A 23,293-nucleotide genomic window follows, 5' to 3' on the forward strand; every position below is an offset into this window, starting at 1 on the left:
GGTTTTTATGGTTGTAGGACTGAGGGGTTCCCATTTTCTTCCTAGCTGTTAGGTAGGTGCTGGTCTTTGCTTCTAGAGGCTGCTCACCTCTTTTCCCATGTTTTCTATGTGACTTCCTTCAGCAAAGGTGAGTCATGTTCTTCCCTGACTTTCCTTCTGTTGAATCTCTCTGACTCCAGCTGGAGAAAGTTCTATGCTTTTCCCTGCCTTTTTTTTTTTTTTTTTAACCCACATGAAAGACTCATGTGGTTAGATAGCATTATCTGGATAATCCAGTGTGATCTCCCTATCTTCCTATTTTTAAGGTGCATAACCTTAATTACATCACTTTGCCATGTGTACTGGGTTGAATAATGTTTTCCCCAAATTTAGATCTGCCCAGAACCTCAGCATGTGATCTTATTTGGGAATGGGTCTTTGCAGATATAATTAGTTAAGATGAAGTCATATTGGATTAGGGAGGGCCCTAACCCAATGACAGGTGTTATAAAAAGATGAAACAGAGACACAGACACAAAGGGAAGAAGGCCATTTGAAGACAGAGGCCAAGATTGGAATAATGCATCAACAAGCCCAGGATTGCAGGCAGCCACCAGAAGAGATAAGGATCCTTCCCTAGAACCTGCAGAAGAAGCATGGCCCTGATGACATCTTCATTTCAGACTTCAGCCTCTAGAACTGAGAAAATACATTTCTGCTGTTTGAAGCCATTCAGTTTGTGGTTCTTTGTTACAGCAGCCTTAGAAAACTAGTAGACTATGTAACATAATGTATTCATAGAATCTGGAGATTAATGCATGGGCATCTTTGAGTGGCTGTTCTGTTTATCTTGAGTCTGCAACTGAGGATACAAAGCAGGAAAATATAACCCATATCAGGAGAAAACAACCAATTAAAACTGGCTCATAACAAACACAGATGTCAGAATTAGTAGACAAGTACATTAAAACAATTCTTGTAACTGTATTACATATGTTCCAGAAGCTAGAAGAAAGATTGAACATTTTAAGACATGAAAGATATAAAAACTAAATTGAACTTCTAGAGATGGTAACTATAATGTGACATGAAAATATATTAGACAGGATCAGTAGCAGATTAGACATTGCAGAAGAAGAGACTAGTGAACATGAAGACACAGCAATAGAAAACTATTGAAAAATGAAACAGAAAAAAAAGTGACTCAAAAGCTGACCAGGATATCAGTAATATAATTGGTGTTCCTGAAGGAAGGGAGTTAAGAAAAAATATTAGAAAAATTAATGCCAGAAAATTTTCAAAATTTGATGAAAATTATAAACCCTCTGATCCAAGAAACCCAACTAGTCCTATGCACAAGAAACATGAAGAAAACTATGCCAAGGCACATCATCAAATTGCTCAAAATCAGTAATGAAGAGAACACTTAAAAGCATCCAGAGAAAACGACCAGGAAGCACAGAACAATGCACAGAAGAGCAACAAGGAGAGACCCAGCATGTATTTTGTAGGAAACAGTGCCAGCCAGATGACAGTGGAGCAACATCTTTAAAGTACTAAAACAAAAACCCAGCCAACCTAGTTCTGTACCTGTGAAAATATTTTTCCAAAACAAAGGCAAAATAAACACAGTGTCGGATACACAAAAGGTAAAAATTCATTGCCAGCAGACCTATCCAACAAAAAATGTTAAGGGAAGTCCCTTGTGCAGAGGGAAGTTGGTAGGAGATATCTGGATCCACAAAACGGAACAATGGGCACTAGAGGTGGCAGTTTTGTAGATAAATAGAAAAGCTTTTTAAAAATTATATGTCTTTAAAAGACAATTGGCTGTTTAAGTAAAGAGTAGTAGCAATGTATTGTAAGTTTCATTACATTTGCTAGTAAATTGTATGACAACAAAGCACCAAGGCAGGGAGAAAGATATGGATGTACACTGTTGTAAGGTTCTTATGCTGTACGTGAAGTGCTATGATGTTCTAAGTTAAAAGTGTATGTGATAAACCCGAGAACAGCCTAGAAATAGCTCAACAAAGATAGAGTCAATAAGTAAACAAAGGAAATAAAACAGGATCATAAAAAATACTTAGTTTATCTATAGGAACATAGAAAAAGAAGAAAATGAGAAGACAACATGTAGGCAAATAGAAAACAAAGAGCAAGGTGATAGACTTAACATAATCATTATCAATTATCACTTCGAACATAATGGTCTAAATACTCCAGTTAAGGGCTGGCCCCGTGGCGCACTCGGGAGAGCACAGCACTTGGGTGTGCTGCGGCGCTCTTGCCACGGGTTCGGATCGCTGCGGCGCTCCCGCCACGGGTTCGGATCCTATATAGGGCTGGCCGGTGCGCTCACTGGCCACAAAAAATAAATAAATAAATAAATAAATAAATACTCCAGTTAAGAGGCAGGGATTATCAGACTGAATAAATGCTGCGGCGCTCTTGCCACGGGTTCGGATCCTATATAGGGCTGGCTGGTGCGCTCACTGGCCACAAAAAATAAATAAATAAATAAATAAATACTCCAGTTAAGAGGCAGGGATTATCAGACTGAATAAAAAAGAAAGACCCAAGTATATGATGCTTATAAGAAGCCCACTATAAATAGAAATGGTTTAGTAACAACAGAAAAAAAAAGATGTACCATGCTAATTCTAATCAAAAGAAAGCTGGAGAAGCTCTTATCACACAAGTAAAATCTCCAATTGTCTGTCTCCAACCAAGCTGCAGTCTGTGTAAGGGCATGGACCACATCTGTCTTGTCACTAACATATACCTAGTGTCTAATCCAGTGCCTGGCACATAGTAGGTCCTCAATAAATATTTGTTGACTGAGTAAATAGGTAGGGTTGGTCAGAGAAGGATTCCTGGAGGAAAAGCCAAATGTTGAATCGGGTATCACATCCTACAAGGAGGACAGAATTGTCCAGAGCTGAGTAAACTGCCTATCCAAAAAAAACTGAGATAGGGGGTAGTGGAAAATGAGAAGGGGGAAAGTAAGGAAATTGAAAGGAAAAAAAAAATAAAGCTGGAGAGGCGGGCTGTATGGTTATCAGACAAGGGCAAAGAATATTAAAGATGATCCATTTATAATGATAAAGGGGTTCATTCATCAAAAGAACCAAATGATACTAAACAGTTATCTACTTAATAACATAGCTATTAAATACACAAATCAAAAACTGGTGGAAATGAATGGACAGTCAAAATCACAATTATGTATTTCAATATGCCTCTTTCAATAATTGATAGAACATGTAGAAGAAAAATAAAGATAGAGAAGATTTGAATAACACTATTATTTACCAACTTTACCTAATTTGTATTTATAGAACACTGCATTGCACAATGGAATACATATTCTTTTCAAGCGCACTGGGGACATTTACCAAGAGAGATTATATTCTTTGCATGAAACAAGTCTCAATACATTTATAAGGATTTATGTCATACAAGATTTGCTGTCAATGACAGTGAAATTAAATAAGAAATGACAGAAAACTTATCTAGAAACATATTTAGAAAATCCCCAAGTATTTGGTAGACGGTAACATACTTCGCACTAACTCATTGGTCAAAGAATAAATCAAAGGAGAAATTTGAAAGTACTTTGAACTTCGTGAAAATGAAAATAAAACATTCCACATTTGTGGAATACATCTAAAGAAGTATTTAAAGCTCAGTTCATAGCACTAAAATGCCTGTATTAGAATGAAAAAAATGGTCTCAAATAAGTTTCCACAGATTCCACCTTAAGAAACTAGAAAAAGGAGAGCAAATGAATCCCAAAGTGAGAAGGGAAATAAAAGATGAGAAATCAGTGAAATAGAAAACATCAGAAATCAATGAGAAGATCAATAAAATTGATAAATGATGCCAGCTGATAAGCAAAAAAAGACACCTTTGGAATGACAGAGGTGATATCTCTGCAGATTCTATAGCCATTATTAAAGGGGCAATAAGGGTATATTATGATTACTTTTATGCTAATAAATTCAACAACTTAGAGAAATGGACAAACTCTTTGAACAGCAAAAACTATTTAAGCCTTCTTGAACATTGTGGGAGTGTTACAAACATTCTCACGAATAAAAATCTAGACCAAGAGGATCTCACTGTCAGTTCTACCTGACATTTAAGGAAGAAATAATACCAATTCTAAACACACTCTTCCAGAAAATTGAAGATGAAGGAATTCTTTCTAATTCATTGAGTCTATCATCATTACCCTGATAGCAAAACCAGACGAAGAGAGTACATGGCAACTACAGGCCAATATCACTCATGAACGTAGATGCTTAAGTTCTAAATAAAATTTTTGTAAATCAAGTATAACTTCATACAGGACTTTTGAAAAACCGATCAATGTAATTTACCATATTTACATGCTAAAAAAGAAAAGTAATATGGTCATCACAATACATGCAGAAAAAACATGACAAAATTCAGCATCCATTTCTGATAAAATCTCTAAGCAAACTAGGCATGAAAGGCAATGTTCTTATCCTAATGAAGAGCATCCACCAAAAACCTATAGGTAACATCATTCCTAATGGTGAAAAACTGAATGCTTTCCCCCAGAGATCAGGAACAAGGCAAGGATGTCTGCTCTTATCACTTCTATTCAACATTGTTTTGAAGATTTAAAAACAAAATAAAATATACTCAAGTTGGAAAGGAAAAAATAAAACTTCACAGATGATCTGATTGTCTATGTAGAAATTCTGATGTAATCTGTTATAAAACTGTTGGAACCAATAAGTGAATTTTGAAAGGTTGCAGGATAGAAGATCAATATACAAAATGCAATTGGATTTCTATATACTGTGTGAATAATTGAAAATTTGATTTAAAAACCAATAACACTTATTTACAGTAGCACCAGAAATATGAAATACTTTGAGATATGTGAGACCTATGTACTATAAACTATAAAACATTGCTGAGAGAAATTAAAGAATACCGCAGTAAATTGAGGCAGAAACTACTATGTTCACAGATCAGAAGACAATTGTCTGTAAATTTGGGCTGGTAGAACAGAATACCATAGACTGGGAAGCTTCAACAACAAATATTTATTTCTCACAGGGTGCCAGCATGGTCGGGTTCTTGGTGAGGGCCCCACTCCTGGTTTGCGGAGGACCCTCTCCTTTGACATTGAGCAGAGAGACAAAAGCAAGCTCTCTCCTGTCCCTACTTATAGAGGCACTGTCCCATGATGAGGACTGCTCTCTTTTGACGTAATTACCTCCCGAAGGCCTCTTCTCCAAATACCATCACTAGACATTCAACTTATGAATTTTTTTTTTGGGGGGGTACACATTTTCATTTCATAATAACTATTGTTAAGATGTCAGTTCTCCCCCCATTAATCTACAGATTCCACACAATGCCAGTCAAAATCCCAGCAGGCTTTTTTTGTTTGTTTGTAGAAATTGACAAAGTGATCTAGTCTAAACAACTTTGAAAGGGAACAGAGTTGGAGGACTTCATACCTGACTTAAAGGTTGTTTTAAGGCTACAGTAATCAAGACCATGTGGTATCAACACAAAGACAAACAGATCACTAAGTAGAATAGAGAGTCCTAGAGTAGATCCACACACATATTGTCCATTGATTTTTGGTAAAGGTGCAAAGGGAATTTAGTGGAAAAAGGGGTTTTTTTTCAACAAATGGTGCTGGAACAATTGGGTAAATGTAGGCAAAAAATGAACTTCAATCTGTACTTGGCAACATATACAAAAAGTAACTTATAGGATCATAGACTTAAATGTAAATACTAAAACTATAAGACTTGCAGAAGAAAACATAGGAGAAAGTCTTTGTGACATTGAGCTAGGCTGTAATTTCTGGAGTATGATATCGAAAGCACAGTCCATAAAAGAATATATTGATAAATGGGACTTTGCTCAATTTAATAAATTTTGTTCTTTGAAAGATACTGATAATAGAACAGAAAGAGAGTCCACAGACTGGGAGAAGATATCTGCATGTCACATACCTGATAAGGTGGTTGTGTCAGAATATGTAAAGAACTTGGGCCGACCCTGTGGCTCACTTGGGAGAGTGCAGTGCTGGGAGCGCGGGTTCAGATCCTATATAGGGATGGCCGGTGCGCTCACTGGCTGAGCACGGTGCGGGTGACACCAAGCCAAGGGTTACGATCCCCTTACCGGTCACACACACACACGCACACACACACGCACACACAAAAAAGTAAAGAACTTGTCAAACTAAGTAATAAGAAAACAACCCAATAAACAATGAGCAAGGGATTTAAGGAGACACTTTGCCAAAAAAGACATAAATGAATGGCAGATAAGCTTGTGAACAGATGTTCACATCATTATTTACTAGAGAAATGCTGATTAAAACAGCAGAGAGATGCCACATGCACCTGATAGAATGGCTAAAGCTAAAAACTGCTCATGTGAGAATGTGGATGAACTTGAACTCTGCTAGTGGGTATGTAAAATACAGCCACTTTAGAAAACATTTTGGCAGTTTCTTGAAATGTTGAACATACACCTCCAATATGACCAAGTCATTCCATGCCTACATTTTTACCCAAAAGAAATGGTAGCATATGTCCATACAAAGGCTTGTACGTGAGTCTTTATAACAGCTTTATTTTTAAAAGCCACAGATTAGGAACAACCCAGGTATCCATTTGCAGGTGAATGGATGCAATCCAGTAATGATTTGGTTTGATCCATGCTACTGATTGCATCACGGTGTTGGAGAAAATCTTAAAATAATTGCACTGGGTAACAGAATCCAGACAAAAACAAGAGCATGTATTGTACAATCCGTTTATATAACATTCTGGAAAATAATCTTTTCTAAAGTGCAGGGTCAGTAGCTGACTGGGGATGGGGGTGGGGAGGGGAGTGACAGGAATCAGGGATTATAAAGGGTATGAGAAAACTTGGGGGTGATGGATATATTCATTAGCATGCAAAACTTATCCAATTGTACGCTTTATGTATAATTTTTAAAATGACAGTTACAGGTCAAAAATTAATTGTGATGGTGTCACTGGTGCATTCTTATTTCAAAACTTATCCAATTGTACGCTTTATGTATAATTTTTAAAATGACAGTTACAGGTCAAAAAAGCTGTTAAAATTAATATTTTTTTATTTTTCGTATATGTTGTAATTTTCTTCATTTTGTACTAACAATTGAGAATTAAGTGTAAGACTGCTCCCTTCGTTTGGCCTGTGAGTTTTTTCCGAGAGGGTGTTTACTTGTTAACATAAATGTTCTATAGAATATTCTATATAGCTATATAGAATTTAATATTGTTCATATATGCAACTCTTATTTATTGACTCCTTGGCCTTAAGATAGGTATTGGGGAATCAAAAATGAGGAAGAAAATGTATGCATGCCTTGTGGAACTTAGATCTAGAGATTTATAGTGCAAAAATTGGAGGTATTGGCAAAGAATACGAGAAGTTTAGGGAGTGGTGGAATTTATGTTGCCTAAAAAAATTGCAGCATATTAGAAAGTGGCTTCGCCATGTTCTAGCTGTGGGACAAGGGCATGTTTCTGAACTTGAAGGCCATCTGTAAGATGGAGAACCTACTTTGTCATGAAGGGTTAGGGTAGAACCCTAAATTTCCAGAACAGTACCTGCTATGTCAGGTACTTGCCAAATAGTAGATAGTGTTTTTTTATAGATTTCTGAAGGGACTGTGAGATATTTAGTTATATTAAAACTGTTTTGTGTAAACTGAGTATAGTACTTGACATGCTGATCTTTATCTTTTGTAACACAAATGATTTAGAACTGGCATTTTTAAATTTTCCACCATGGCTAGACAAAGCGACATATTTTTTGGTTCTCCAATTATTGTTAAAGAATAATAACTTATTGTGTAATAATTTACATAATACCAGTTATTGTTATAGCTCATATATCTGGAAGTAACTTACTTGGAAACCATAAAGAAGATAAACAGCTGTTGAGCAGTCAAAATAGAGGCCAAAGACCATGCACAGAAGTTTATGATCTGGAGCTGTATATGTTATTTCATAAAAGTTTATGTATATGGTATCTTTACTCATAACCTGTTGGGGGAGGGGAGAGATTGTTGCTGAAACATGCAGATTTCTAGTAATAAAAAGCAGGAGCTGATACATCTGGCAGAAAGGGAGATGGAAGGAAAAACTAGAAAGTGAGCATGGGGACTCAAAAAGGATGGTAGTTTGAAGTGGGAGCTAATAGCACTCTGTACTATAGCTAATAGTGCTCTGGTGATGTAACTGTTGATAAAGGCTAAAAATCATTACATGCTTATTTTATGCTGGTTTTGTATGTGTATTTCATTTAATACCTAACAACAGTTGTAGACATACCATTAGCTTCATTTTTAGATGAAGAACCTGTGACTTAGCAAGGTTGTCATATGGAAGTGCAGACAGGACACAAACACAGGTCTGTCTGACACTCAAGTGCATTTAGTTGTCATTCTGTATGCTCTTCTTGGTTATTACCACAGTAAAATAATTGATTCTAATCGTAACCCCTTTGAATAAAGGGTTAAAATGTTTAGCTTTTTTTTAAAGGCCAAAGTATTTTAAAACAATTTTTATTTTAAAAAGTTCAAATTACAGTTTTTCCACTAAAAAGATTAGTTAAGATATTGTTTTCTAAAAAATGTTGTAAACATTTTATTTTCTTCAAAGGTAAATATGTATTGTAACTTCATTAAATCTATGTAGATTTTTGAATAAGAAACTGTAAATTGATTTTATTAATTACTTTACCCTTACCTACTAAAGGAAGTGAGTCTCTAGCTAACCTGTACAAGTGCTTAATTAATTCTTTTTGTTTATCACTCCATGCTATGCCAAAAAGGATTAGGTCAGTTACGAAACGTGTATTCATTTGTAACTGAAGGAGCTGGAGAATAGTTTTCATTGGCTCAGCATGTTCACTGAGAGCTCACATGTAGTCTCTGCACGCCTGCAGTGCAGGCAGTGAGTGCTGTGAGGCAGTGGCATTGTGTGTGTTCATCACTGTATCTCCAGTGCTTTGAACACTGCCTGTAAATAAAGGTATCAAAACAATGTCAGTTGCTCATTTTTAAAAAAGTCGAATTATAATTGCATATAGTGCATTGAATTTATACTTAGTATAAGTTTAATTTTGACTCTTGATTTTAAAAGTTTTTGCAAAGGTTGTAGCCATCATTTTGAAACTCAGTTTTGAGTTCTAGTGTTTTACCTATAGAAAATATGAGATGTTGGGCCAAATACTCTCCCAATGGCATACCTAATGGTCTTTTTCTAAATCTATTCTTATTTTAGTTACCATTTATTGTGGTTTTATAAAAGAACGCAGAATGTGCCAAAAAGGGAAAAGGTCATGTGAGTTTGCTTGCCTTGGTTACTTTTTCTTTCTCACTTGGAATTGTTTACTAAAACTTTTGTAATGGAGTGGTTTTTAAAAATCCCAGGAATTACAGTCTGCTCTGTCATTTGCAGGCTGTGCAACCTTTGCAAATTACAGAATCAGTCTGTGCCTCTGTCATATTGGGCTAATAATGTTCCCTGCCTCATGGGATTGCTGGGATGAGTAAATGAGTTTGTATAATATCAGTAAATCACTTAGAATAGTGCTTGACACATAAGGGCTCATTAAATGCTAATTATTATTTTTCAGGTTTTTATGAGGCTTAAATTAAATGGGATAATACATGTAAAATGCTTAGTAGAGTATCTGGCATTTATTAAGTGCTCAATAAATGGTAGTGGCTCTAATTTAAATATTCTGGTGCCTGTAAGTCTAAAGAGGCTGTGTCTTTGGATCTCTGTGCATGTCATATCTTCAACAAATTTATTTTAGTGCATGAGAGAAAATCATTAGTTTCTATATTGGCTTTTCCCTATAGGTCCAAATCACAAAGTTAAAAAAATCTAAACACATATGTAATTATTTTCTGATTTCTAAGTTTAGGTCATTTGTTATTTCAAGTTCATGTTTATTTTTGCTATAAAAGTATAGATCTTGGTTAACAGCACAACTTAGTGAACTTTGAAAACGCTGTCAACATCTAACTTGTATTTCCCTTTTTTTGCTATCCTCCTCATAGGTTTGTGGAATCTTGCTTCCCTTTTTTCCAACCTCTGTTTATTTGTGTTGATGCCCTTTGCCTTTTTCTTCCTGGAATCAGAAGGTTTTGCTGGCCTAAAAAAGGTAAGTGAATCTGGATTTTAATACCTTGTTGGATGCATAGTCTGCAAATATTTTCTCCCATTCTGTAGGTTGTCTTTCCACTCTGTTCATTATTTCCTTTGCTGTCCAGAAGCTTTTTAGTTTGATATAATCCCATTTATTTATTTTTCTTTTGTTGTTTGTGCTTTTGGGGTTATATTCATAAAGTCTTTGCCTAGTCCTATATCCTAAAGTGTTTCCCCTATGTTTTCCTCTAGGAGTTGTATAGTTTCAGGTCTTTTATTTAAGTCTTTAATCCATTTTGAGTTGATTTTGGTATTTGGTGAGAGGTATGGGTCTAGTTTCATTTTTTCTACATGTGGATTTCTGGTTTTCCCAGCACCATTAGTGGAAGAGGCAGTCTTTTCCCCAGTGTATGTTCTTGTTGCCTTTGTCAAAGGTGGGTTCATTTCTGGGTTCCCTATTTTGTTCCATAGATCTCAGTGTCTGTTTTTATGCCAGTAGCATGTTGTTTTGGTTACTATAGCTTTGAGGTATAGTTTGAAGTCAGGGAGTGTTATGCCTCTGTCTTTCTTTTTGCTCAGGATTGCTTTGGCTATTTGGGATCTTTTGTTGTTCCATATGAAAGTTAGGATTATTTTTTCTATTTCTGTGAATAATGTCATTGGTATTTTGATGGTGATTGCATCCAACCCATTTCATTTTGATGGGGATTGATTGTAGACCACTTTGGGTAGTGTGGACATTTTCAAAGTGTTAGTTCTTCCAATCCAAGAGCGTGGAATGTCTTTCCATTTTGTGTCCTCTTTAATTTCTTTTAGCAGTGATTTTTAGTTCTTGTTGTAGAGATCTTTCATCTCCTTGGTTAAATTGATTCCTAGGTATTTCATTTTTTTTGGTGACTATTTTAAATGGGCTTGCTTTCTTGATTTCTTTTTCTGCGAGTTTGTCGTTGGAGTATTAAAGTGCTACTGATTTTCGTGTGTTGATTTTATTTCCTGGAACTTTACTGAAATCGTTTTATTAGCTCTGAGTTTTTTTGGTAGATTCTTCAGGTTTTTCTGTATATAGGATAATGTCATCTGCAGACAGAGACAGTTTGACTGTCTTTTCCAATCTGGATACCCTTTATTTCTTTCTTTTGCTTGATTGCTCTGTCTAGTACTTCTAATACTAGGTTAAATAGGAGTGGTGGTAGTGGACATCCTTGTCTTGTTTCTGTCCTTTGCTGAAAGCTTTTCCCCATTCAGGATGATATTGGCACTGGGTTTGTCATATATGGCTTTTATTGTGTTGGGATACTTTCCTTCTATATCTAATTTGCTAAGAGTCTTTACGATGAAAGGATGTTGAATTTTGTTAAATGCTTTTTCTGCATCTGTTGAGATAATCATATGGTTTTTGTCCTTGATTTGGTTGATGTGGTATATCACATTTATTGACTTGTATATGTTGAACCATCCTTGCATCTCTGTGATGAATCCCACTTGATCATATATAATTTTTTTGATGTGTTGCTGTATTCTGTTTGCTAATATTTTGTTGGTGATTTTTGCATCTATGTTCATCAAAAGGATATTGGCCTGTAGTTTTCTTTTTTTGTTGTATCTTTGTCTGGTTTTGGTATCAGGGTGATGCTGGCCTCGTAGAATGAGTTTGGGAGAATGGTTTCTGTTTCAATTTTTTGGAATAGTTTGAAGATAATTGGTATTAATTCCTCTTTAAAGGTTTGGTAGAGTTCAGTAGTAAAGCCATCTGGTCCTGGGCTTTTCTTTGTTGGGAGACTGCTGATTACTCCTTGAATCTCATTGCTTGTTATTGGTCTGTTCAGGTTTTCTGAGTCTTCTTGGTTCAGTCTTGGTAATTTGTATGTGTTGATAGATTTATCCGTTTCCTCCAGGTTGTCAAATTTGTTGGTGTATAGTTGTTTGTAATAGTCTCTAATGATTCTTTGTATTTCTTTGGTTATTAGTTGTAATGTCTCTTCTTTCATTTCTGATTTTTGTTATTTGGGTCTTCTCTCTTCTTTTTTTAGTTAGCCTTGCTAATGGTTTGTCTATTTTGTTTATCTTCTCAAAAAACCAACTTCTCATTTCATTGATCTTTTGTATTTTTTGGGTTTCAAACAATAGGAAGAAAACAAGTAACCCAACTAAAAAATGGGTAAAGGAGCTGAATGCACATTTCTCAAATAAAGACATACAAATAGCCAACAGACACATGAAAAAATGCTCAACATCACTGTGGAAGGGAAATGCAAATCAAAACCATATTGAGATATCGTCTCACCGCAGACAGAGAATAACAAATGCTGGTGAGGATGTACAGAAAGGGGAACCCTCTTACACTGTTGGTGGGACTGTAAATTAGTGCAGCCATTGGGGAAAACAGTATGGAGGTTTCTCAAACAACTACAGATAGAACTGCCATACGGCTTAGCAATCCCATTGCTGGGTATATACCCAAAGGAATGGAAATGATTATGTTGAAGGAATACTTGCACTCCCATGTTTATTGCAGCTCTATTTACAGTAGCCAAGGGTTAGAATCAACCTAAATGTCCATCGACAGACGACTGGATAAGGAAAATGTGGTATATATACTCAATGGAATACTACTCTTCCATAAAAAAGAATGAAAACCTGCCATTTGCAGTGACATGGATGAGCTTAGAGAAAATTATGTTAAGTGAAATAAGCTAGACACAGAAAGAGAAATACTGCATGTCCTCACTCATAAGTGGGAGCTAGAATAAAGAAAGAAAGAAAAAAAGAAAGAAAGAATGAATCACAATAATACATTAAATGTTCGATTAGAAAAAAGAGAGAACAGAACTGTGGTTATTAGAAGTGGGAAAGGGGGAGGTGGAGGGGAGTTGGTGAGAAACTAGTTAAGGGTCACAAAGATTGATTATGTTTTACAAACGTGAGTATACTAATCCTGATTTGATCACCACATATTGTACACATGTGTTGATATTTGATTGTGTACCCCATAAATATATTTAATCAATTATTTTCAATAAAAAAACTGTCAAAAAAAGGTAAGTAAATCAAGTTTTGGAATTAAATTTGTTAAATGAAGAAGTAAATATTCATGTTGAACTAGAAAAAGTAGGCTTTAACAACCGTTTGAATGGAATATATGAAGTTTGATAATAATATCAACACATTGTTAACAATAATATTAATAGTACTACATGTTGAATTATTTTGCATGTCTACAGAGGGAAGTCATCTTTTAGACCTGTGAATACTTTTGTAGTATGCATAAACTCAGTGACGTATTCTTTTGTGGAATGGATAAACATGATATAATAGCCGTTGTTTCTTTCTTAGTGTATCTCATTTAGTTTCAAACATGACATGAAATTCTAAAAATCATAAAATATATGTTGATGTAAAAGTTATTTCACATTCAACATTTTCAGGATAGCATGGTATAAAATCACACATGCTATTCTCCATTAGTTAGTCAAACTCCCAAGATACTGAGAGTAACTGATCTTGAATGTGGAAGGTGGCAAGAGCATCTTAAAAAGTCAACCACACGTGGTAATAACTTAATCTGTCCTTGAATATAGCATTTTAAAGTAAAAGAAACAAAGTTTGTATTTATAGTCTTTGTAGTTTTTTGCCATAAAGTTTTGGAATATCATGCAAAGATTTAAATAGTTAATACATTTTGAGTGACTTTTAAACTTGATGAAGTGAATTCTAGTCTTACAGTTTAGACACATCATGCCTTTTAAATTTTTAGTTCTATTCATGTTGTGATATATGGAGTGAAATGTGCCGGTGTATATTATTATTAAATAATACTGTAATGCCAGTTAAATACATTTGGCATGGGAAATTGTAAACTGTGTGAATTATTATTACTTTTTATTTCACATGACTTCATATGGGATCTTAGGAATGAAATTATTTAATCTAACACTTTGACAGATCTTCTGATTTTAAACCTATTTATTGAAGGATACAGTGAAAAAAATCACTGTATGGTTAAAGTGTTGTTTCCATGGATTCACGTTCCTGTTCTTTAGCTGTTATTCCATACATTAATCATCTGCAGCTGAAAACAAACAGCTGATTTCATATGTAGTGAATGTACCAAGATGAGAATGGATGATTGTGTTTGGCAGTCAAACCTGGCATTGAGAAAACTGTTTTTTTATGTTGAAATTGTTTTTTATCATGATGTATTCTTAAGACTGGCAATTAAAGTAGTCATCTGTGTAATGTGAAATAATTGTATAGTTTCAGTTTAAAATCTACTTGACTGTTTATAATTTTTTATTTTTTAATTCAACACTGACACTTTATTTTTTGAAGTTTATCATTTTTAGAAAACAAAACAAAAAGGATGCATCAAAAACAGCAAAGAGTTTACAGAATATAGGTTTTATAATTTCTTGAAGAAATTATAGAACATATGATTGCTGAAAGGGATTTAGTTCAAACTCTCCCTTTGTAAGGAGAAAAACTGAGGCCCAGAGATATTAAATGGTATTAAATTGTCTGAGGACCACACGTAAGACCGCAGAACTAGAACCAAAACTCAGGGTTGCTTCTGACCTCCCAAAGTGTTGGTCCTTCCTATATCAGCACTGTGGAGAGCACAGTTAAAGCCAACAAGGAAAGTGGGATGGCTGAGGACAAAATGCAGATGGAGAGTATTAAGAGGACCATGGGATGCTGGCAGAGGAAAGGAGCAAGGAAGAATTCTAAGTGGGTGCTGTCAGGTAGTATGATAAGTGATCTGGAAGTGAAAGGACAAAGGGTTTCTAGGAGAATAGGATATAAGATATTTAGCATTAAAGAGGGGCTGAAGAGAATGAACAGTGAGAAGAAAGGAGGTCATTGGAGACTCTTGAGGCAATTTCGGTAGAATTTTGGAGCCAAAGCTTTTGATGGATATTCATTCATTCAACGAAGTTTTATTAAGTATTTCCTAAGTAATAGTAATTATGCTATTACAGTAGCTTGCTGGGGACACAATGAAAAGACGGGGCTTCTGCCTTAAAGGGAGGGACAGTGGGAGAAACGAGAGATGCAAACAAATGATATGCAGTTTGATGGAATTTTATATAATGAGGTGCTATGGGAAACATGGAAAGGAACGAGTATCTTGATGTGCCCAGGGAATTGGGCAAGCTTCCCAAGGGGTGGTCAGCCGGGACTCAAGCTGTAATTTGAAGAGTAGGGGTGTGCTAGAGTGTGGCACTCGAGGCTCGAGCAAAGGTCTGGAGCTCTGATTGAACTGAGGGAGTGGCCAGTACTTGGGTGTTTCCTGGAGAATGGCGGGAGATCAGGGTGCACGGGTAGCTCACCAGGGCCAAATCCTGTAGGCCTTGAGTCCTCCGCCAGGTAGTTTGAATTTTGTGCTGTAGACAACAGGGAGCTGGGCAAAGGATTTCCTGAAAAGGGTTTTTGAATATATCACTTAATTTAAGTACATTTAGAGATAAATTCACATTCTAGAGTTTCTACACATGACCCTAAGGAAAGAAGTGCAAAAGAGTACATGCGCCATACAGTGGGAAACACTTCTGTAGAGATGTCATCCTGCTCAAACAGTCATGCACCCAGCTCTGTTAAACAGAGTGCTTCAATATATGTTGCTGAAACTGCCTTGTTGATGTTTGCTTTAAATATGCGAAGTTCTTTCCTGTTTCTAACACTGTCTCTTGTATAATATTACCAAGTGCAAAAATCAGTTGGTAAAGCTCAATGTTAAATATTTGGTATTATAGGAGTATCTATCTAGTTTATACTTTTAAAAATATCTACTTATTAAATAGATTATTATTTTTAAAAGCTGTGTAATATGGACAAACCCCTTGCCTCCAAATTATTTTCCTCCCTTCTTGTGAACTAACCAACTAGTAAAGGAACATGGCTAAATCTGTTGAGGCAGAATTAGCAACAATTTCTAGAATTAAAAAAAAAATGACAAAGTCCAGTGACATGTCACTTTTCTCCTGTTCCCCCTTATAGACTTAAGGTCAGAAGGGAGGATCAGCTGAGGAGGGATCCAAGAAGGTAATTAGAGATATTTCACACCTGCAATTGCACAGCAGTTCTTCCCTCTAATTTTTTAAAATTTCTAGTCTCTTTATACAAGATTAAAAGAATATTCCTTTCTAAGAACATCTTTGACTATGCTAGTCTCCTCACAATCCCTCAAGGGTCACTAACTGCGTTTCATGATTTTAAATATGACTGAAGTGTTGAATGATTATAGGATACAGTCAACATTACCAATCCAGTTAATTCCCAGACACAGCAAAAGACTTAAAAAGAGGGGAGTAAGGCCGAGCCCAAGATGGCTCCATTTATCTGACTTGGGAAGTTGGGAATAAATAGGTGCCACAGAAACCAAATTAAATGATTTGGGTTTTAATGCCATTAAGGGGGCTATAGCTTGAAGGTAGCGAAGGTCAAACAATTTTAAAGTAGGGGAGTCTGACTGTACTGGTATGCCGAGGATAAGGGGCCACTGGAAGAGAGATTAAAGATACCAAGTAGAGAAAATTTGGCTTTATAGTGAGACAACATGGGCAAGTTACTTCATCTAAACCTCAGGTTTTCTTTCTGTAAAATGGGTATTATAATAATATTTACCTTGCTGTATCATTTTGATGACTAAATGAGATGAGATTATTCGTGTAAAGCACATAGCCCAACACTTCACTCAGTAAATGTTAGCTATTATTAAATTACCATTATCCTCAAGAATGTCTGTAAATGCACTTGCTAATAAATATTCTAGAAAATATCATTGTTATATGGGATTCAGAAAGCAACTGAATATAGTAGACTGCTTTTAATTATTTGCATATTATTAGGCAGTTTCAAAATTCCAAATTATTTTTCCCAGTTCGAAATTGCATGTAGTGAAGCAGAATAAATCAGTTTGAGCATTAAAGGTAGCATATGAGGGTACTTAAAAAAGTTCATGAAAAGATTCGTATTATTATTCTTTAATTCTACTTTTCACTAACTTTTTGAAGTACTCTTCTACTTCGAAAGAAACCTTTTTGAAGATAAGGTGCGTTCTAGACCTTACATCCTAGTAGAAATGTTTAGAAAGCTTTAAACTATCAAGGCATGTTATTTAAAAATATTCATATTTTTCAATCTTAAAATCAATTGAAGTTGCAAGGGTTATTTGTATTGCATAGTTAAGTCTAAATGTGTGAAGTATATGTTTGAGCCTTTCAATGTTGTATCTTCCTGTAATATAGAATAATTTGGTATTGTGCAGATTCTGAATAATATTTCTTAAGATATATAGGTCTTTATACAGTACTATAGATTATATTAGAATTAACTTTGCTGCTTTATTGAAGTTAATGTTTTCATTGACCACAGCCATTAAAATGTTTAACACAGATGACTGACAAGTATGTATATTTATGTATTTTCCTTTAAAGCTCATTGGTTACAGTGGACAATTCTAGTTTTCGAAGTGATACTGAAGAGAGGTTAGAAACATTTCTAATTGGTAGATTTAGCACAATAATTTGAGTAATGGCGAACTTGTAATATGGTTAAGTTAAATTTCCTTTTTTCCCCCTGTGGCCACCCTCCTGGTGCTGTTTTACTATGTTTAAGTCTAAGTCTGTTGTATTCCCTGAATGGCACATGGCCCCACCATACTCCCATGGATTCCCCTGGGCAGTCGATTTTAAAGCAGCTCCTTGCATATTGTGCTGAGACGCGGAAATTGGCCACTGGCCATGGCGGATGCAGAGCTTGAATTGAAAATCAAATTAAGCAGAATTCTCTACTTAGTTTTTAATTAAACCACTATGTTAATTCAAACAGGACATTTTAGGCCTAGGGGGTTGACTATGTCCTTTTAAGGGCCTTAAATAGCCTTTCCTCTCTCTTCTTACTGTGGCGTATGTTTCTATTTTATTAGGACCATCTCCTTGCTGTTCCCTTTCTTTGTAATTCTCAAGTATAAGAGAATATAGTGGTTTTGATAAAGTAGAATTTTCTCCAGTAAGAAGCTAACTTTTATCTTGGAACTGGGACTTACTGTTAACAGTTAAATGTTTATCAAATTCGATTATTTTGCTGTCATCTGTGTATTATGTGGAGCATTATATATGTTCATATGTATTTGAACTTGATCCCATGTTTACATCTTAATTTTTCAGCTCTGATAAAAAGGTTGCATCTGTTGGGTTTTGCTTTGTTTTGCAGTAGAGATGCTTTTTCCACAGTGTTTGATCTTGGTCAATCAGTCATGTACCAGAGTATGTGGGTCTTAAGGCTCAGGGAGCGTCTTAGGGCAGACAACACTGCTGTTTTTATCACACCTCAGATACCTGTACAATTTTCTCTCCCTGCTCTGCCTCAGAAAAGACTCCCAGATTATCTGGATTAATGTCAGAAGATGTTTTCCAATTTCATTATGTACTCTGGAGGGGTATAACCTCTGGCTAGTGGTTATATGGGAGATATGAATATATTGGTTTCATATTACATCTTAAAATGTTATTTTGAATTAAAATATTGTGAGGAAAAACTTAACAACTTAATGAAAATGGGAAAAAAAATCTCACCATATGATTGTTACATAAACTTAATGACAGATTAATTCATAAACCCAAGATTTTTGGGGGAGTAAATTTATATTGTACACCTTAATGCCTATCTTTGAATTGAAGTCATGGCATAAAATGCGCCGCATAAAATGCGACAGCAACATCCTGACCAATTATCCAAACCATCCAGACATCCCAGAATGTCCAGAACATAGCACACGGTCTGTAGGATTAAGAGGTTAACTCCTATAACTTCAAACAAAGTGCTTGATAATAAAAGCAAAATGTACAGAATTTAAGGTAACTTCCTTTCTTAGTTAATTAGACTGACCAGGTGGAAGCGAAGAGCTCTGTGCTTGTGCTTGGAAAGTCTATAAAGCTGGGCAGCGTGACAGCACAGTGGAGGAGGAACAAAGATTTTCTTAATATGTTTCTATCCTGTGTCACAGTTTGAGATTGTCCTGGTTTATGTCCCTTTTGGCAAACTTACATAAAAGTGACCTTGTACTGTATTTTATGACCAGATGACTTTTTCCCCCCAGTGGCTAATTTGTATCAGGCTTCCATCTTAAAGAGACACAGAAGCGAGTAGGAAGTCCAGCCTCTGTCTCCGTGAGCTTTCATTGAGTTCTTTCATTATTTTTGCTCGTTTTTTGCCACTGATGATCCATAAATTGTTGGAAATGAGTGATTAAGGAAGTGCTGCTTAGTGTTAGTGGCACATGCGCATATTTGGCATGGTTCTGGTGGGTGAGAGGAAATCACAGACAGAAGGAAAGCTCCTGCTGGGAACCCTGCAAGGAAATTTAACTTGGGTCATGTTTTGATCTTGGTGTTTATTACAGAAAATGAAGTAATATCTCACTAACTATTGTTATGTGTTAACTTGATTTTCCCAACACCTTCAAGAAAAAAATTATGGGGTAATTTATTAACAGAAATCTTCTACCCTCCCCCAACTGGAACACTAGTTTTTATCTTAGAAATAATGTGGATAAGAATGATTATTTTTAAAAAATTGTATTCTGATAGTGCTATTACACTTGAGCTTCCTTTTAGGATTGTGATTCTGCTGTAAAAGGTGTGATTATAACAGTGTGTAAAGCGAGCATTTCAAATATCAAATCTTGGCAAGCAGGATCTTAGAAAAAGAAATGTGAAAGTGTTATTTTGAGGAAAAGAGTGAATACATTGATTTTGTCCAAAAATTATTTGAATTTATATAGATTTTGAATTAAAAATCATTTAGCTCATAAAATGACATTAATTTTTTCATTATTCTCAGTACAGTTGCATATAGGACAAACTAAATTATAGCTTCAATTACAGTATCTGCAATTGTTAAATAGCTGTTTTTTGAAAAAAAAAAATCATTCAGTTCCTCTATACATTCTGAAGGTGTGATACTTTGAATTGGACCATTGTATAGTCCTTTCATTTTTTTCTTCCTTTATCAAAAAATGAGGGATTTGTACATTTAGGGCTAGATTGTCTCTTTATTGGCATAATAGTATAGTGGCCAAAAAAAGTGAACTTTGGAGTTCAGAACACCAGGACTTAAATCTTGGCTCTTCTTCTGACTGACTGTGACTTTGGGCATGTTTCTTCGTGTCTGCATTTATAAACAGGGCTAACAGTCACTACCTACCAGTGTTGCTGAGGAGCTTATTAATCATACCTAACATGTGTGTAAAGTACCCAAGACACCATATAAGTAGCAATTATTGTTAGGTACTTACCTCTATCAGCTATATGAAAGTTGATAATGAAACATGAGGAGAATTTGTGTAGGATTACTTTTTATATATAATAGCAAAATGATATGAGAAATTACTTTGGCATTGACATAGTTAGCTTTTATTTCTTTTTGAAATAGGATCTGTTTTATCTTAGAACAGTATAGGTTGTAAAAAAATAGCTATTATGTTTAATAGCTAACTAAACTTCAAACTTTATTTTATATGATGATTAAATTACTAACTAATATCTCATAATGTTTCATAGTTTGGGCCTCTTTGTTAAATGAGGAAAGGCTTTGGTAAAGAGGAAATAAAAAGTTACCAGCTTCAGATTTTTAAAGTAATTATCCTTTAAACTGGCCCCAATACTTCCAATATTTATGAAACAATTTTATAGAAATTATCTTGTTAGAGTATCTTTTCCAAAAGTTTTTTGGAGGAATTAAAAACTGCCCATCCTTGCTAAGAATGAACTTTATTTGAAAGCAAAAATAGATGTCAGATTTAATGCTACTATAGAGTTTCTTAAGTAATTATGGTACCACAGGACTGCAGGAAAGAGGCTAGAGTTTGGATTGTAAAAATCTTATATTTATTTGGCATTTAAGTGCATATTTATTTGTCTATAAAATCATTTCTTCAGCATGTTACGATATTATATGATCTCTGTGAAATGTTTGCTGATACATAGCTGAAATTTGGCATATTAATTTATAACCCATTTATTGAGTTTATTAGTATACCAGAAATAGAAGTTGTGTGTTCAGACACATCAGAGGCAGTAAGATTGTTTGATAGTTTGACATTAGGTAATATTTTAGGTTGTGATATATCTACTTTTCTTTAAAACTTAAGTCACTAATAGGGATACTACTTAAAAATTTATTGGTTTACACAAAGAAGGAAAATTCTCATCTAGAAAGGCAAGGTCATATTGTTCTGGAGTGATTGAATTTTAAAGCAGCTGACATGTTAAAATTCGTATCTTGTTTTAGTGATTAAAAATAAGATTAGCAGGCAAAAACTGAAAAAAGGACTCAGTGGTAGAAAAAGTGAGAAATGTATTGAAATGATTGGTTTTACAGGAAATATTTCCTATTTTTCTTGTAACAGAGCAAGAAGAAAATTTAAGTTGTTCTGTAATGCTAGATTTAAATATTTTTACACTTTCTTTTAATTGGATAATTGATATTTAATGTTTTCGTTACACATTAATTAATGAGTCTTAATTTTTATAAGCCATTGACTTTTAAAACAGATTTGTGAAGGATTTATAATTTAAAAAAAATGTTTTTTGCAGTATCAGAAAGACTTATCTGTCTCTTAATGATTTTTGTGTCCTTTTAAAATACCTAGAATTAAGTTATATATATACACGTATTTATTCTTTTTTATCACTCTTTTTTTACTGAAACATAATTGATTGTACATGTAAGTTTTACTTTTGATGTAATTTTCTTTACAAAAGATTTAATGAAGTACCTTATGTTGTGATAACAACTTATTGCATTTGATAGCTTAAAAATACTGATTCAGTATTCTGAATAGGATTTTTCTTTCTCTTTCTGCCATTTCCTTAGTTCAGGCTTCCTAATTTCTTGTTTGAATTATTTAAACCACTGTCTGACTGTTTTTTCTGCTTCTAGTCTCTTTCCCATACAAAGTAACCTCTATATTGCCTTCTAGCTTTGTTTCTTTAAAAATATAATTGTTTGGGGCCGGCCCGGTGGCGCACTGCTATAGTGCGCCGCTTGAGAAGCGCGGCGGCACTCCCGCCGAGGGTTCGGATCCCACATGCAGACCAGTTCCCGCTCACTGGCTGAGCGAGGTGTGGGGGCAACACCGAGGGTTGCGATCCCGTTGCTGGTCCCAGTCCGGTACGGGGGCGACACTGAGGGTTGCGATCCGTTGCCGGACACGGAAAAAGACAAAAAAGGAAAAAAAAAAAATATATATATATATATATATAATTGTTTATGTAACTCACCTCCATAAAATCTTTGATGGCTTGTTATTTCCAGCAAAATAATGTCTCACTGTCTGCTGTGTCCCCACTGAACTCCTCACCTCACCTAGCACACACCACATTCATTCACAGCTCCATGTCTTGATGGTGCATGTTGTCCCCTCTGCCAGGACTCTTCCCTTCATTCCCTGCCTGTCAAAATCCTGTTCCTAAGTGTTACCTCTGGGGTGATCCTTACTGTCTCTCCAGTGGGTCTTCTTTGATTGTAACCTGCTGCCCCCTCCCACAGTAGTGATTACAGTTAAATTCTGATTGTTGTCCTGTCTTTTTCTCTTATTTACCTTGGTATTCCCAAACATATGTATTTAGCATACTACAGACAGAGTTCTTGTACAGGGAAAATGAAGGATGAAAGCTAAGTACTCTCTTAGGTCCTGTTGACTTGTCATAGGGCAGGATCTAAAAGGACCTCTTTACAGCCCTGTGTGGAGGGGGTGGTCATTGGTTTTTGCACTGTTATCTTTCAGGATGTGGCAGTTTTAGAATTTCTCGAGAGCTTCAACACGAGAGAAGACACAGAGACTTTGCTTTATTTTGGTGTAGCTCAGGCTTCTAGTTTAAAACCTTTGCAGAATCCTGACCATCCTTAGCTTTGTTTATAGGGCCATCCCCAGCCCTGGTTCTTCAGCTAGCTGTTTAGTTCTAAGGTTTCATGTGTCTGGAGTGAGCCACTGGACATGCTGTTTCCCATAATTCCTACTGTGTTTGCCCATTTGATGGCACTAGTAGCACCAGTCCCCTACTGTGTTGGAACTCAGCCTAACTGCAGCCTTCTGGACTTCAGCCACTTGC

At 35.4% G+C, this 23,293-nt stretch overlaps 1 protein-coding gene across 1 annotated transcript in view; it reads left to right on the forward strand.

Annotated features, from left to right (window-relative positions):
• The window catches only part of LMBR1 (limb development membrane protein 1), a 136,252-nt gene that overhangs the window by 6,957 nt on the left and 106,002 nt on the right, over positions 1-23,293 (forward strand). The window contains exon 2 of the mRNA XM_008588664.1: positions 10,094-10,197. Coding sequence (XP_008586886.1) covers positions 10,144-10,197 — 54 coding nt within the window. The 5' untranslated portion in view covers positions 10,094-10,143. The remainder of the gene's footprint in view (positions 1-10,093; positions 10,198-23,293) is intronic.

The sequence above is a fragment of the Galeopterus variegatus genome, unplaced genomic scaffold, assembly GCF_000696425.1.
Source record: "Galeopterus variegatus unplaced genomic scaffold, G_variegatus-3.0.2 Scaffold4947, whole genome shotgun sequence".
NCBI classification, from domain to species: Eukaryota; Metazoa; Chordata; class Mammalia; order Dermoptera; family Cynocephalidae; genus Galeopterus; species Galeopterus variegatus.